General features: G+C 41.0%; 1 protein-coding gene across 1 annotated transcript in view; it reads left to right on the top strand.

Annotated features, from left to right (window-relative positions):
* The window catches only part of PLEKHA2 (pleckstrin homology domain containing A2), a 105,119-nt gene that overhangs the window by 59,398 nt on the left and 27,892 nt on the right, over positions 1 to 17,829 (top strand). Inside the window, exons 6-7 of the mRNA XM_040346242.1 lie at positions 2,092 to 2,217; positions 6,502 to 6,648. Coding sequence (XP_040202176.1) covers positions 2,092 to 2,217; positions 6,502 to 6,648 — 273 coding nt within the window. The remainder of the gene's footprint in view (positions 1 to 2,091; positions 2,218 to 6,501; positions 6,649 to 17,829) is intronic.

Here is a 17,829-nt window from a genome sequence, read left to right as displayed (position 1 = left end):
CATGTTGTACGTCACCGCGCTTTGCTAGAGCATTTTTTTTTAACGATCGTGTGTAGGCAAGGCCGTTTTAATGATGAAGTTGAAAAAAACGTTGTTTTTTCTAGAGCCTGAAAACGTTGTTTTTTACAACCCGAAAAATGATCGTGTGTACGCGACATTAGACTATATGAATGTATCTACTCATTACAAATTATTATTTGATCCACTGCAGATTTTGTCATTTTATCCACTTACAGAAATGGAGGGTCCATCATTTTTTTTATCATGGGTGTATTTTAAATGATAGAGACTTATAATATCCACCAAAAATCCAGAAAAGACACATGATACAAATGTTATAAATTGAGTTACAGTTCAGTGAGGGAAAATAAGTATTTGATCCCCAAGCAAAACATGACTTGGTACTTGGTGAAGAAACCCTTGTTGGCAAGCACAGAGGTAAGACGTTTCTTGTAGTTGGTTAACAGGTTTGCACACAACTTCTCTAAATCTTTAAGGTTTCTTGGCTGTTGCTAGGCAACTCGAAGTTTCAGCTCCCTCCATAAATTTTCTATAGGATTAAGGTCTATAGACTGGCTTGGCCACTCCATGACCTGAATGTGCTTCTTCTTGAGCTACTCCTTTGTTGCCTTGGTGGTATATTTTGGGTCATTGTCATGCTGGAAGACCCATCCACGACCCATCTTCAGTGTTCTGGGTGAAGGAAGAGCGTTCTCATTAGGGTTGCCACCTCATCCCTTTAAAACAGAACACATATGAATTACACAGGTTCTGTGGCTAATTTAATTTAGATAAGGCTCCACTTGAGTTCAATTACCACCTTAATCAGCCACAGAACCTGTGTAATTCATATGTGTTCTGTTTTAAAGGGATGAGGTGGCAACCCTAGTTCTCATCCAAGATTTTACAATACTTCTCATCCAAGATTTTACAATACATGGCCCTGCAGCACAGTCGACCCATACCTTTAGCAGAGAAACAGCCTCAAAGCAACATGTTTCCACCTTCATGCTTGACTGTAGGGATGGTGTTCTTATGGTCATAGTCAGCATTTTTCTTCCTCCAAATACCGCAAGTCGAGTTAATGCCAAAAAGCAAAATTTTGGTCTCATCTGACCACAACACTTTCTCCCAATCCTTCTCTGAATCATTTTGATATTCATTGGCAAACTTCAGTTGGGCCTGTACATGTGTGACTTCTTGAAGGGGGGACCTTACGGGGGCTGCATGATTTCAATCCATGGTGGCTTATTGTGTTACCAATGGTTTGTTTGGTAACTGTGGTTCCAACTGCTTTGAGGTCATTCACAATTTCCTCCTATGTAGTTCTGGGCTGATCCCTCACGTTTCTCATGATCATCCTTACCCCATGAGGGGAAACCTTGCATGGAGCTCCAGACGAGGGCAATTGATGGTTATTTTGTATTACTTCCATTTGTGAATAATCGCTTCAACAGTTGCCTCCGTCTCACCAAGCTTCTTACTGATGGTCTTGTAGCCCATTCCAGCTTTGTGCAGGTCTACAATCTTGTCCCGGTCGTCCTTTGACAGCTCTTTGGTCTTGCCCATGATGGTCAGGTTTCAATGGAAGAAAGATTTTGTGGACAGGTGTCTTTTATACACATAACGAGTTGTCATTTGGAGCACCTGTGTGCGTGGGAGGCAGAATTATTGTTGGTTGGTAGGGGATCAAATACTTACTTTACTCATTGAACTGCAACTTCATTTATAACATTTGTATCATGTGTTTTTGTTCTGGATTTTTGGTTGATATTCTGTCCCTATCATTTAAAACACACCTATGATAAAAATTATAGACCCTTCATTTCTTTGTATGTGGGCAAAATTGCAAAATCTGCAGGGGGTCAAAAAATTAATTTCTGCATGTAAACGAGGGGGTGCCACAGCTGCAGTAGAGGTGCGAGGGCCACACGAAATGGCCTGGAGGGGTGAATTTGGCCCACAGACCTTGTGTTGGACACATGTGTCCTACACTAATGACAATTCGTTAAAGCACTGCAGGTAATGATCACTTTCCCTGATGTAAGCATAATATATTATTATAAACCTGGATTTTTCTCTTGTTTTCAGGTACCTCGACCAGGTTGCACTCAATTGTCTGAGACAGGATCTACAGGCCCTGCAGAGAAAAATACACCAGTCCCATACAAGATGGAAATAATTGGTGGAGTGGTTGTGCAAACACCTCTGAACCAGGTTGGTCATGTATGTATACACACAGAAATATACCTGCAAAGCCCAGTGGTGTGTCATTCTGGTTCTCCTGTACTCTAGTCAATGATCTTTCATATTTTATGGAAACTGGAATGACTAGCCATTGGCAATGGACTAAGCAGCCACTACAATCTTGACCATCTTTTGGGCAAGTTGAAAGATCTGATTAAATGAGGAAGAAATCTGTGAATGTATGCCATTCTACAACATTATTTATTTTCTCCTCTACGTGACACAGAAGATCAACATGCATGATTCTGTGCTCCTCATTGTTAAATGTAACACAGTAGGACTCAGCAGGAGGAAGGGGGTGTTGGGGTGTGTCGGACCACACGAAGGGTAGCTCATACTGACAAGCATAGGAGTTTTCTGCTCTGATGAGGGTAGGCTTACAAAAATAAAAATATAACAATTATCACCTACTAATTTGAGCCACCCTGATTTGATTTGCATAATTTTCTCATATGCTACTACTGGGATTTAAATGCTGTTGTAGTTGAAAAAAATTGAGCTGCAGTCTTATTGTGGCATGGGATAGAGCAGTGGTCCCCAAACTAAAGCCCGTTGCTTTAAAATGACCCCTAGGGCAATATTCATCTCCCTGACACTAACAATGGGACACTGTTCCTCCCACTGACACCAACAATGGGACACTCTTCCTCCAACTGAAACCAACAATGGGACACTCTTACTCCCACTGATACCAATGACACAAAAAATATTCCTTCCACTGGTACCAATGATGGGCCACCTTTCCTTCCACTGACACCAACAAAGGAGCACTATTCCTCACATCGACGCCAATGATGGAATACTATTTGTCCCACTGAGTGAGTGAGTGAGTGAGAAACTTGTAAAGCGCAACACATGCAAACTGAATCGCCTCTGGGCGCTGTATCCATTTCATGGGTAAGGAACCCCTTGACCTCAGAAGAGATGGGTTTTAATCTTTCTCCTGAAGGCCAAGTGGTCCGACTCCAGTCGGATGCTGGTTGGTAGTGCATTCCACAGGCGAGGTCCCTGGACTGCAAATCTTCGATCTCCTTTGGACTGACATCCACTGACATCAATGACGAGGCACTGAAACCAAGAATAAAGCATTATTCCTTCCTTTATTAGCCACATACCTTGTACACACGACTGGTTTTCCTGTCGGAAAACGTGCGATGAGAGCTTTTGGCTGGGAATCCCGGCCGTGTGTATGCTCCATCGCAGTTTTTCCGACGGGAAAACTGCCGGACAAAAAAAGAGAGCAGGATTTCTTTTTTCCCCCATCAGAAAAAAATCCTGGCGGGAAAACTGTCCGTCTGTATGCTTTTCTGACGGGAAAAAAAACGTGCATGCTTGGAAACAATTCGACGCATGCTCAGAAGCATAGAACTTCATTTTGTCGGCTTGTTGTAGTCTTTTAAGTCACCGTGTTCTTGGCAGTCAAAAGTTCGCAGGACTTTTGTGTGACCGTGTGTATGCAAGGCAGGCTTGAGAGGAATTCCATCGGGAAAACCATTGTTTTTTTAAACGATGGAAAAAACGGTTCTGTGTACGAGGCAAACATGTTCTCTTTTTTCCCGCCGGGTTTCCCGGCAGTCTTTTTCCCGGCAGTTTTCCTATGGGAAAAACTGCAATGGAGTATACACACGGCTGGGATTCCCGGCCAAAGCTCTCACCACAGTTTTCCCGACGGGAAAACCCTTTTGTGTGTACAGGGTGAAAGTTACCGAGCAGATTCTCGATTTTTCCCTCGGGATTTCCAGCTGACTTTTTACTGCCGGGAATCCCGTATGTGTGTACGAGGTAACAGGCAGTAGTTTTTTTTTTTCACCAACCACCAAGGATATTGTATATTTTTGCTGACCACTGAGTTTTCTACTCTTACCGACCACAATTTGCCCCCCTGTAGTCTTGGGGACTGTGATCTGGCCCTTTGTTTAGAATGTTTAAAGTACCCCTAAAATGGAGTATACATACAACTATTTAGTTCTTGGGGACATCTTCCTTCCACATACCAAACTGTACAACAAGGAACAATGTCTATGTACTGAGTGTCTGCATTGGCAGTTATAGTCTCCAATGGAGGTGCATGTGACAGGGTGATAACATGGGGGACTAATTGAAAGACAAAGCGTTGTCGCCCCACAACAAGAATTACTTGAACAATGTACTATATGATAGGATTACTAAGTATTATCTAAATGAAAACTGCAGATTTGAAAAGCTTAAAAATTACTTTTGAAATTACAATAACATGTTAAATATTATATGAGATTTTAGTAATTAGGTCCTACTTTTACGAATATATAATGTACCGAAGCATTTTTCAACTTTATCAAGAATCACTAGAGACCCTGTCCCAGACAATTCATTTCAAAAAACTCTTTTCATGTGATAATATGTGCATTTAACATATACTATATTACCAAAAGTATTGGGACGCCTGCCTTTACACACACATGATCTTTAATGGCATCCCAGTCTTAGTCCGTAGGATTCAATATTGAGTTTGCCCACCCTATAACAGCTTCAACTCTTCTAGGAAGTCTGTCCGCAAGGTTTTGGAGCGTGTCTATGGGAATGTTTAACAATTCTTCCAGAAGCGCATTTGTGAGGTAAGGCACTGATGTGGACGAGAAGGCCTGTCTCGCAGTCTCCGCTCAAATTCATCCCAAAAGGTTTTATATCAGGTTGGGTGCAGGCCAGTCAAGTTTCTTCATCCCAAACTCACTCATCCAAGTCTTTATGGACCTTGCTTTGTGCACTGGTCCAAATCATTTGCTGAGGGGGGGATTATGTTGTGGGGTTGTTTTTAAGGGGTTAGGTTGAATTCTTAAGGCGTTGGCATATCAAGACATTTTGGACAATTTCGTGCTCCCAACTTTGTGAGAACAGTTTGGGGATGGCCCCTTCCTGTTGCAACATGACTGCGCACCAGTGCACAAACAAGGTCCATAAATACATAGATGAGTGAGTTTGGGATGAAGGAACTTGACTGGCCTGCACAGAGTCCTGATCTCAACCCAATAGAACACCTTTGGGTTGAATTAGAGCAGAGTCTGCAAGCCAGGCTTTCTTGTCCAACATCAGTGCCTGACCTCACAAATGCGCATCTGGAAGAATGATCAAACATTCCCAAAGACACACTCCTAAACCTTGTGGACAGCCTTCCTAGAAGAGTTGAAGCCGTTATAGCTGCAAAGAGTGGGCAAACTCAATAACTAATCTTAGCGCCCTGCATCTGCGCCACAACTGCCTGCCAGAGAATTTGGAAAGCGTTTTTATAGATTTGATTGGGAGGCATTGAAAGGCTTCAAACGCCTCCTGACTCGACATGAGGCTTCAATTTTGAGGCAACGCTTCTTGTTTTGTTAGTGTGAACATCACTGTATGCTGTCTATTGTAACTTGTGCATAGGTATTTGAGGGGCATTTTGAACATCTTTCAAATGCCTGATTTTAATGCCGGTGTGAATTTAGCCTTATGTACTGATGATATCACTGTTTAAAGTTTGCATTGTTTAGGGTTATGTGATCAAGCGTCTATCTGCTTTTGAGTGGTGTAAATTCTGGGTGAGTTTTCAATAAAGAGTTCCAGTTTGCACCTAAGCTAGTGTCGTCTAGTTCTTGGGTGCAATTCTCAGCTATAATACCTGGTTCCTGGTTCCAGAGTGAAGGAAGCTGTATCTTGGTAGAGTCACCCAGGCAGGGTGCCAGGCGGTACATCACATGTCTCTTTACTGGGCTTTTATACGTTTTATCTTCCCAAAGAAAAATCTCCCACTCTTCACAATCACGCAATATTCATGTCATCGGTTTTCAGCAGCACCTATATTTGTGAGCAACTTATTTCAAGGATGAAGCATATGTAGGGCAAAATTAAAACCAAAATATTTAATGAGCACTTTGAGAATTCATTTAGAATAGCTACTGCATCTATCGCACCAGATTTTGATGTGTCTAAAACTGTGTTAAATCATTTAGAAAGAAAAACACCAAGTAAAATATTTAAAATGTATTTGTGCTTTTGCTCACAATTTTTAAATTGGTGACAGAGTCTCTTTAAGATTAACTCAAGCAACAAAATATCAAACATGAGCTTAAAATCTCTCCATCACACTTGCAATGGGGCTCGACCTATGAAGTCATCAAAACTTTGCCCGTTGTGCGCTGTCCTATTGCCCCTTAGGTTCTTCTATAATAATGGAGAAGGATACGCCATCCATAGTTTGCTAATCTTTATGTCAAATAGTGACTGTTGACATTTGTTTTTCAGAACGGAGGTGAGTGTCCCGATGTCAAGCCAACTGAATCGGCCCCTCATATGTCTCTCCAGCCCACTCAAAGCTACATACCTGTGAATAAACATATGCCCTCGCACTCTGTTCTGAAGAGCGGCTATTGCGTCAAGCAAGGAAATATGGTAAGAAACGCTCGTACTGTCCACTCAGTGTTGGCTTGGTGGTATTTGCATGCACATGACTTCCACAGCTGTAATTTTACTTTCAATGTATTACAGTTTCCATACAATGCAGCTGTGTATTCAACAAAAATTTACTTCCTGAGATATACTGATCTAACCTTAAAATGTGGCTCCAGCCAAACAGCTGTGTACTGTTGAAATGTATATATACTCAAAGAGTTGTTTTATCTGCCAAAAGACTACAAAGTATACATACTTTTGTGATTCATTCATCTCTGTTCTGCTGTAGGGTGTTGAACAAAAGGAATAAGACAATGCGATTCAGTTCAATGCCAATTCCGCCTGCCTGAGTTCTTCTACCCTACCTACAAGCTTTCTTCCCATCAACTTATAGAGTGGGCTGTAAGCTCAAAGACTGAGGATGAGTGAGATTAAACAATTTCACATTCTCAAAATTTCAGTAAAAATTTCAGTAAAAATTGAGCAACTAGTCAATAAGGAAGTAAAAATGGAGGGTGTTTTTTATTGGCGCAATCGCGTCCTTATTATTGTGAAAGTTTCCTGTGCCAAAAAAAGCCCCTTGTTAGCCTTAACATTTATTTTTTTCCACAGATATTGAAAACCAGTGAAAAAAGGAAAAGACTGCAAGAACAAAATAGGCAAATAATGATCAAATATATAAAAAAATAGGATAACAAGCATAAATACAAACAACATTAAAGTAAAAAATGTATCAACTAACATAAATACAACCCAACAGCACATCTACAAATTGCATTACAAAAAATAAACTCAGTGAGTAGAAACGAGAGTTTCGGGTTTAGACAAATTTTGCAGATTGTGAAATGGGTACTTTTGAGACAAAATGAATTAAAATGAAAATTATATATTTTTTTTATCAAATTTTCTTTATTAAACTTTTCCATTACAAATTAATATATACACACTCTAAACATTAATACATACAATACATAGACAATACATAGACGGTCTCAATATACACGCTATATAAAAAAATATCATTCCAGCATTAGAACATTGTACTAAGTAGTCTACTCCTCCTGTAACTGACTTATCTAGAAGTTAAACTCCCTGGGCTAGATTCACATAGATTACGTGGATCTAAAGATCCGCTAATCTATGTGATTTACGATCCGCCGGTGCACTTTTGCGAGGCGAGTGCAGTATTCACAAAGCACTTACCTCGAAAATTGCACCGTCGGATCGTAACTCCCCCGGCGGAATTCAAATTCCGCGGCTAGGGGGAGTGTACAATTTAAATCAGGCGCGTTCCCGCGCCGATTTAACTGCGCATGCGCCGCCAGCGAAATTTCCCAGTGCGCATGCTCCAAATGACGTCGCTAGGACGTCATTGTTTTCGGCGGCAACGTCAATTGCGGCCATCCGTATTCCAGACCGACTTACGCAAACAACGTAAAAATTTGAAACTCGGCGCGGGAACGACGGCCATACTTAACATTAGCTACCCCGCAGGGGTAACTATCTGCCGGAAAAAGCCGAACGCAAACGACGTAAAAAAAAAGCGACGGGTGGGCGTTCGTTTCTGAATCGGCGGTTCTCCTCATTTGCATATCCGACGCGTAAAAGACCGAGGCGACACCTAGCGGCCGGTGGGAGATTGCAGCCTAAGATCCGACGGTGTAAGTCACTTACACCAGTCGGATCTAAGGGAGATCTATGCGGAACTGATTCTTATGAATCAGTCGCATAGATCCGACCGGCTGGACTCAGAGATACGACGGCGGATCAGGAGATCCGCCGTCGTATCTCTTTGTGAATCTGGCCCCCTATGTTCTATTTCCCAAGCTTAAGGGGACACTGAAGGGATATGGGATAGAGGAGGGGAAGGATGAGAGAGTAGAAAAGAGAGAGAGAGAGGAAAAAGAAGAGAAGAAAAAAAGGGGGGGGGGGGAAGGAGAAAATTGTGTATATTATGTATTTAAGGATCTAGAGTACTAAAGCCAGTGTTCTTTAAAGTGCAAATACAGAGTGATAAGGAATACTAAATGTAGAATTCATTGTGTAATTAAGATCTAGAGTACTAGAATTTATTCTCTATAAATACAAACAGTGACCCAAAAAAAGAAAAAAAAAGGGGAAAGAGAGGGAAAAAAAGAAAAAAGAAACTTAGACTCATAATAATATGTGTTAATAGAAATTAGTGGAGAGGTAGGGGGAAAGGGAAAAGGGTGAAATTATATATTATGTGCTTAGGGTCTAGGACTAGATACTAGAATCAGTGTTCCCTAAAGTGCAACGTGCCTGTACGGGGAGGGGAAAGGAAAGGAGTATATAATATATCACGTGTTCAAGTCTAAAAAACTAGGATCACTCCTCTCTAAAATGTGCCTTGTGCCTGGAGAAAGAAAAAAAGGGGGGGGGAAATATACTCATATTAATATGTGTTGATAGAAATTTAGTGAAAAAAAAGGGGGGCCTAAACCCCTACTTCCCTAATGCCCCAGTCCATCAATAAAAACTTTGGTTTCCTTAAACTCTCTCCAGCCTCCCCAGGTTTTATCAAATCTTGGTCTACATTAATTTTTTCCAATTCTTTGGTATTACTGCTTTAGCTCCATTCAGTAGGTAAGGGATCTGAGACATTCTATATTTCTTCCTTGATAACCTTGTATCATGAAACAGACAGTACCAAGGGTCCCGTTTCACCTCCAGTCCACTTATCTTCTTTATCAGACTTAATACCTCTCCCCAGAATATCTGTATCAAGGGGCACTGCCACCATATGTGGGCATGGGTTCCCTCCATCCCACAGTCTTGCCAACAGAGAGGCGATGTCTCCCTATTTATTCTATGGAGTTTCATTGGGACACAGTACCATTTAGTTAAGAGCTTCTAATTTATCTCTTTTACTTTTGCATCTATTGATGTAGAATGGACATAGTCCAGGACTAATCCCTTCTTATCCTCAGTTATGGTTTGATTTAATTATTTTTCCCAACTATCCAGCAGTTTCAGTGTCTCTGGACCCCTGGAAGGGGTCAGTATCCCGTATATATTCGATATCCCCTGCCTACCTGAACCCTTCCGATCTATGAGCTTCTCCCATGGATTTGGCTCATTCAAAGCACGCAGGGGTTTCGGTAATATGTTTACAAAATGCTGGATCTGTCTATACCTCCAGTCGTCCCCTACATTAGATCCAAACCTTTCTCGTAATTCTTACAAGGGTCACAGGATATTACTTTTCAATACATCCTTAAATTTTAATGTGTCCGCAGTTGCCCAGCTCAGATACAGACCACCGCCCTTTCCTGGTGGGAAGTAATCCGTACCCGTAAGGGGCAACTGGGGACTATTATAGGGCCATTTTTTTACTTTACATACTCTGTCCCATATTCTAAAGGTTTCTTTAGTTATTGAAGGAAAATCAATAGAAAAACTCCTATATTGTTTTGGGATGCATATTCTCTTTCCCAGGTCCTTTTTACTTAAGTTCTCTTCTATTCCTACCCACTTTTTCTTTTGTCCTTCCTCCTGAAACCAATCGGTTATCCTCTTTTTAGTACAGCTGCCTCATAGTATCTTTCAAAGATCTGATAGCTTTAATCCTCCCTCATGTCTAGGACCAGTCAAAATCTCAGCTGAAACGTGGGCCTTTATTTCTTTCCATATGAATCTCCTTATTATTTTCCCCACTATTTGAAAGTAAATATCTGGAATTTTAATTGGGAGTTCTTGGAATATGTACAGAGCTTTAGGCAGTATCATCATCTTAATAATGTTTATTCTACCCAACCAGGATATTTTATCTATCCGATATCCTTTAAGTTCTGATTTTATTTTATTTAATAAGGGGGTTTTAATTGTCCTCATATAAATCCCTTTCTATATTTGACAGAGCTATCCCTAAGTATTTCATACCCTTCCGTTTTATTGTAAATGGATACAGGGCCATGAGTTTCCCATAAAATCGATGGGGCCACATTTTCTTTAAAGAAAAGACACATATCCTTTTCCAGGTCATCAGCTATCTTAATATCCTTTAAGAGGGATTCATCTAATCTCCACACTCTCTGACCAAGTGGGATCTCCCCTAGATCCAAAGGTATCTCAACTGGAGCATGGTCAGAGAGCGTTATTGATTTAATTTCTGCCCTTCTAAGTCCCTCCAATAGCCGATGATCCAGAAGAATATGGTCTAGTCTAGAATAGGACTTATGTACAGATGAGTAAAATGAAAAATCCTTGTCTCTTGGGTCTAATATCCTCCAGGGCTCTACCAATTGCATTTGATATCATTTATGTTTAATTGCTCTGAGATATTTTCCCTCCGACCTTAATGAGACCGGTTGTGTGTCTAATACTGGGTCAAAAACAAAATTAAGGTCATCTTCCAATACTACCTTACCCTCTCTAAAGCCCTCCAGTCTATTCAGGATTTTCCTCAAATACACTGCAGGGCGAATATTAGGGCAATAGACATTTACCAAAGTATACTTCATATTAAATAAGGAGCCTTTAATGAAGAGTTTTCTTCCGTCAGGGTCCGATTCCATAGCTTCTAATGTAAACCGTGTATTTTTATTAAAGCCTATCGCAGTTCCTTTTGATCTTTTATTGGAAGAATAACTATGGATCCACATAGGAAAATCCTTTGAGTTCAATCGGGACCTAGATGACTCCTTCAAATGGGTTTCCTGAAGGAACACTATGTTAGCAAGCATTCTCCTCACCTCCTGCAAAGCCAGGTATCGCTTATTAGGGCTATTAAGCCCTTGAACATTATAAGTAACAATTTTTGACGTTGCCATACATTTTTATAAATTCTTTATATTCTAAACCTATATAACAAGAGATACCAGGCAAGCACCGTAGAGAGGTGGACCTGGAAACTCTTCTTTCCTCAGGGAAAACCCATTTTTACTTACTTCAGAACTCAATTTTATACAAATTGTTTTCACTTTTGTAAGGGAAAATGTAAGACTCCCTCGGTCAGTGCCCCAAATTCGTACTAAAGGCAGCGTGACACTGGCCAGTGGCTAAAATATAATTGCCACCTTTCTTGCTTGAATTCTCTCCCTCACTGGCTGAACCACTGCAGAGTCTCAATTGCTGATGAGTGAGTTGTAACAGAGGTGCACCTTTTGCGTGTACACACGACCGGAATTCCGTTTAAGCTGTCTTGCATACACACGGTCACACTAAAATCTGACCTGAAAACACTACGACAAGCCGAGAAAATAAAGTTCTATGCTTCCGAGCATGCGTCGAATTGTTTCCGAGAATGCATGGTTTTTAGTCCGTCGGAATTGCATCCAGACGAACGGAAATTCCGATATAATTTTTTTCAATCGGGGGAAAAAAAAAGAACATGTTCTCTTTCTAAGTCCGTCGTAATTTCGGAAGGAAAAAGTCAGATGGGGCATACACACGCTCGGAATATCCAATGAAAATATTCCATCTGACTTTTTCCATCGGAAATTCTGAGCGTGTGTACGTGGCATTACAGCAGATACGTGACTAGAACCTTCAAGGCCCTGATGCAAGAAACCATAAAGGCCCCCCTGACCGCCAAAAAACCCCCATAGTGGTAGAATGCCAGGGCCTGGTCGCAAGTGCGACCCTTGTGACCCTGGTAGTTACGCCACTGGTGTCAGTAGTTTTTTATATTTACAATTTTTTAGGAGCCCTGTTGGGGGGCTTCGGTGAAATATTGAAACTACTCAGTATGCCATTTCTTCAGAGTGCAGTGACGTCACAGACTGCAGGAATAGTAAATATCTCCTAAACTGTGTACTTTTCCTTGTACCTACAGGTAAGTTTTATTATAAGTTTACTTGTAGGTACAAGTCAACAAGTGGTGTTTCCTAATGCGTTCAGACCAAGCAGGACATTCTTTTCACAAATTTGAATGAAGATTAATCCTATAGTGCAGGGTAGTGCATATGAAAATGTGTTTTACATTTTCTAAAGGGATATGTAGTTGTTTTTTTAAACCCAACCTATTGGGTCTGTGCATAATAATGAATTATGGTATTTTTGGTTTACACTTTGCAGTTGTAAAAAAGGAGGCACTAGCCTACTGGTGTCAGCTTAAACTTCTAGCCTTGTCTTGTGGTTGCTGAGGGATTTTATTAATATGTATTTTTTTATTTCTGTTTTTCATTCCTCCCACCTTACTGAGAAGAAAAGGAAACCTTTTCGTAGAAAAAGTCTCTACCCTACCACAACCACAGTTATGCAAACCAGAAAGAATTTATAAGAAAAAGACAGTATAACCAGAGAGATAATGTGGACGTGTAATCAAAAAGCCTTCCACTAATCTAGTGCTAAATAAGGGGTTTATTCCTCATTGTAAGAAAGTGGACAGAGCTTTGCAAATCATTCCATTATGCACCTTGGTCAACTGTTCACCCACAACTGCATAGATATAGCAACCATTTGAGTACTATAGCCTGTAATACACCATTACCAATCCATTTTTCAGTTTTCAGTGCTGTGATAATTTGACTGACAGTTACTCTGTTTTGCAAAATTTTACTTAAATGTATTTTATATACATTTTTAGAAAGAAATAGAGCTTTATTTTGGTGGTATTTACTAGCCACTGTTTTTTTTTATTTGTTACTTTTTATCTTCTTCCTGCCCACCATATGCAGAATGATGGCTGTAGGGTGGTTGTATTATCCTGACTGGGCGTCATATGACGTCCAGAAGGATAAGCCGCTCTTGCGCACCCACGAGGGTGCACAGCACGGCGATCGATACTGCGGTGTGTCACTCACACACTGCACCTCCGATCTAGGTAAAGAGCCTATGACGTAGGCTCTTTACCATGTGATCAGCTGTGTCCAATCACAGTTGGTCACATCGTAACCAGGAAGTGTCGTTTATCAGCTTTTCCTCTATTCGTGCTGACAAAGAGTGGGTAGAGGAGAGACGATCTGTAGCTGTCCTGACAGGGGGGTCTGTGCATTCATTATCAGTGCAGACCCATCAAGGATGCCCACTAGAGCCCACCAGGGATGCCAACCTGTGCCCACCACAGCTGTCCGTTTACACCCGGCTTCCTTCTGATCCATTCTGCCCAGACATTTTCATTTTTCCATTTTTTTTTTAGTGGACATGAATCGGATTGGAGGTAGGCAGGTGAAAACTAACACAAGTCATTTATACCCACCGAGTGAATGGAGAGTCCAATCATGTCTGCCTAAAAAACTGATAAGAGGACCTTCATGTGAAAGGGGCCTTAGACATTTTAAACTTAAGTGTCTTGTAACTGGGTGGGGGGAACCTGATAGGGATTCACACACACTAGTTCCCCATCATGTCTGCTCCCCTTATGCCGCATACACACAGTCGTTTTTTAATCGTGAAATAAAAACGAAATTTTTCAAACTTCATTTTAAAAAACGACGTTGCCCACGCACCATAGTTTTTTCAAAATGCTCTAGCAAAGCGCGGTTACGTACAACACGTACGACCGCACTCTGTTCCATTCAAGCTCCCATCTCATAACTTGCTTCTGAGCATGCGCTGGTTTAAAACGTCGTTTAAAACGTTGTTTTAGCCCACACACTCACAATTTTAATGACACAAAAAACGACATTTTGAAAAACGACATAAAAAATTAAAGCACGTTTGAATTTTTTTTTGGTCGTTTTTTAGAAGACAAAAAACGATGTGAAGCCCACACACGATCATTTTAAATTTTAAATGTGTACGCGGCATTAGAATTGATAGCAGACAGTGGATAAATTCTTAGCCTGCTATTGTCTATAGAATCATCCCACTGCCTGAAGTCATTTAGTAGGTGAGACTAGACCTGATGGGAACTAGTGTCTGAGCTTCCCCATCAGGCTCCCCATCACTGGTTGGTAGGAGGCTGTTGGCTGTGAAGCCAACAGTATCCTTAAAAGAGAAGTATGGTTTTCTTTTTCTTTGGCTGATCATACTTACCTCGGTGGATGGAGCATCAGACCGATGCTGCAGCTGTCCCCCGCCGCCTCTGCACTGAGAACTGAGCCCTGAACACTACCAATGGCTCAGTTCTCACTTCTCCCGGAGAAGACTTCAGACTTCTCTTCGCTGAAAACGGGTCACAGGAGTACATAACGAATTTCACTGCTGTGACCCAGAGGAGAAGCCCAGCCTAAAAAGCTCAGGCTGGACTTCTCCTTTAAGGGGTTAGTTCACCTTTACCAAACGCTGCCTATGCAGATAAGGCGGGACATCTGTAGTTAAAGACAAAGCGCTAGATCCACGTACCCTGGCGCATATTTCCGTCGGACGTAGCGTATCTCTGATACACTATGCCGCCGTAACTTACTGCTTTTTTTTCTGTATCCTCAAAGAATTCACGCCGTAAGTTACGGCGGCGTAGTGTAACTTTGGCGGTGTAAGGGCGCGCAATTCAAATGGATGTGATGGGGGTGTGTTTTATGTAAATAAGTCTTGACCCGACGTAAATGACGTTTTTTTTTCAACTGCGCATGCGCTGTCCGTGGGGGTATCCCAGTGCGCATGCTCGAAATTAAACCGGAACAAGCCAATGCATACGACATTGACGTCATTATACGTAAAGCCCTATTCGCGAACGACTTACGCAAACGACGTAACATTTTCAAAATTCGACGTGGAAACGACGGCCATACTTAACATAGGATACGCCTCATATAGCAGGGGTAACTATACGCCGAAAAAAGCCTTACGACGTAAAAAAATTCGCCAGCCGGACGTACGTTTGTGGATCGCCGTATCTAGCTAATTTGCATACTCAATGCGGAATTCGACGGAAACGCCACCTAGCGGCCAGCGTAAATATGCACCTATGATCCGACCGCCTACTAAGACGTACGCCTGTCGGATCGAGCCCAGATTCAGTTGTATCTTGTTTTGTAGATACAAAACAAAGATACGACGGGGCACTTTAAAAATTACGCGGCATATCCATAGATACGCCGGCGTAATTCGTTTGTGGATCTGGCCCCAACTGTGCAGCAGTGACCAAAGTTGAATAATGCCCTTGCTATAGGTGTAGGCCATTTACATACCTCATAAAGCCTGACCTGAAACTCCCAGGACGTTGCTAAGTGAGGCTATTAGGCCTGAAAGGCTTCACCATTTAGGAGGTCTTGTATTTTTATTACTACAGTATATTACAACACATACAGCGGGCACTTCACTTAGCAATGGAAATAGTTTGCTATTGCCAGTTTGGCCCAAATTTATTATTTATAGTCAAAGTAAACCTGGAATTCTACTTTAAGTATTTACTTTAAAAAAAAAGTAAAAATGGTTCAGAGTGTAGAAAGTGGACAGTTTCCAGCCACATTTCCCCCATTGCATCCTAAGATAAAGCCTGGGTTCATGTCACATTTTCTGTTCTGTATGAAGCTTTAGGACCTAAATAAAACACAGCTATAATTAAGTCATTAACTAGGTCTTATTTACACTGGAATTTTAATTACAGCGTGTGGGTGATTTATCAGTGCTGAAATATTCCATTCATTATTTGTAGCACAGCAGGGCAAGCAGCCAGCTATGTGCAGTGACACCGCCCAGCGCCCCAGGTGATTGTGGGGTCATAAGCAATGGGGAAAAATGCACGTGCTGTCTGACCCAAAACTACACTGATAAGGGAAACTAAGGCCCACTTGTGCCCACTCTGTTGATCTGTGACCCTGATTCAAGAACCCTGACACTTCCCAGACTCTTTCTGAGTTCATAGATACATAAGAAAAAGTCCTCATGCTCACAGCTGTGTTGTACTGTGTAAATCATTTATGCATATGACTAAGGTCACCAGTGCCACCTGTTCTGAAAAACTGTACCACCCTTATAATCTCTTTCCTGCAATTTACATTTTTACCAGCAGGCACTTTCAGAAGGTCAAATTCCAGTAGGTAGTGTATGAACATGACAGCTGTTAGTTACGATGTCAAGGAACCTTGGTTCACATTTTAGATCTTTACCCAAAGAAATTAAAGTGTATGTCTACCTGAACTCTTCTTTAGTTTTGGAAAGAGTCGTTTTGCAGGCTGTGTGTAGCACCCCCTAGCAGTGGGTTGTTTTGCCAGTTACTATGTTGGGGCCTACTGTAAAGTTTGCACCAAGGAATGTTAGAAACCTCTCCCATTGCTCTGGCCTACTCTTCTTAGCCTACTGGCCTTATCAGTAAACTCACCCTTACTTATCACAACTAGTGTTGCTCACGAATATTCGTATTGCGAATATTCGGCTCGAATATGGCATATTCGAGTATTCGCGATATATTTCGAATTTCGCGGTGAATATTCGCAATTCCGAATATTCGCATTTTTTCAATTTTATTTTTAAAACAGATCACATCCTATCGACGTCTAAAAGCATTGCTGGTATGATTAGAGACCCTGGGCCGAGTAGCTAAGCTGAGGCGATCCTTTTATGTTGCCGAATTGAAAAAAAAAAATTGCGAATTTTCGCTAATGCGAATGCGAAAATGATTGCGAATTTTCGATAACTGTGGTAGGAGAACTCTGATTGTCTCTGATGCAAAAGGGGGGGGGCTTTGTGTATTTTTCTGTTATGAATATTTGTATGTTTGATATTATTATTTTTTGTAAGAAGGAAAAAATTGCGCATACCTTAAAAAAAGGGGAGAATACAGCAGCAACTCAAAAATGTTATACAACATAAATTAATACAAGACAGAAAATGGAGTCGCTCTACAAGAATAAAAAATATGTCTAGTGACAAGACATGTGGGCAAATTATAAAATAAGCAAGCGCAAATAACTTGTGAAATACACAGTGAAACAAATATATAAAGAAATATAGTCCCAATAATAGAAAAATAATCTTTCATAAAAATGTCTTTGATATGTGAAGTGAAAAAAAGTCCAAAGCATGCAGCATGAACGTGTTCAATCTTCAAGGTGTTTGATTGACAAACGGCTGTGACAGATGGATAGAGTAAAGAATCACCACCAATGCAAAACACTTTTTATTTTCTATTGTAAAATATCAAGAATATTCTGAGCCAATCAGAGTGCTCCTTCCGCATTTGCCGAATATTCGCAATTATTTTGTATTGTAAAATATCAAGAATATTCTGAGCCAATCAGAGTGCTCCTTCCGCATTTGCCGAATATTCGCAATTATTTTGTATTGTAAAATATCAAGAATATTCTGAGCCAATCAGAGTGCTCCTTCCGCATT

This window comes from Rana temporaria, chromosome 3, assembly GCF_905171775.1.
Source record: "Rana temporaria chromosome 3, aRanTem1.1, whole genome shotgun sequence".
In the NCBI taxonomy this organism is placed as follows: domain Eukaryota; kingdom Metazoa; phylum Chordata; class Amphibia; order Anura; family Ranidae; genus Rana; species Rana temporaria.
Note: the sequence above shows the minus strand (reverse complement) of the source record. Positions and strands in the feature narration are given on the sequence as shown.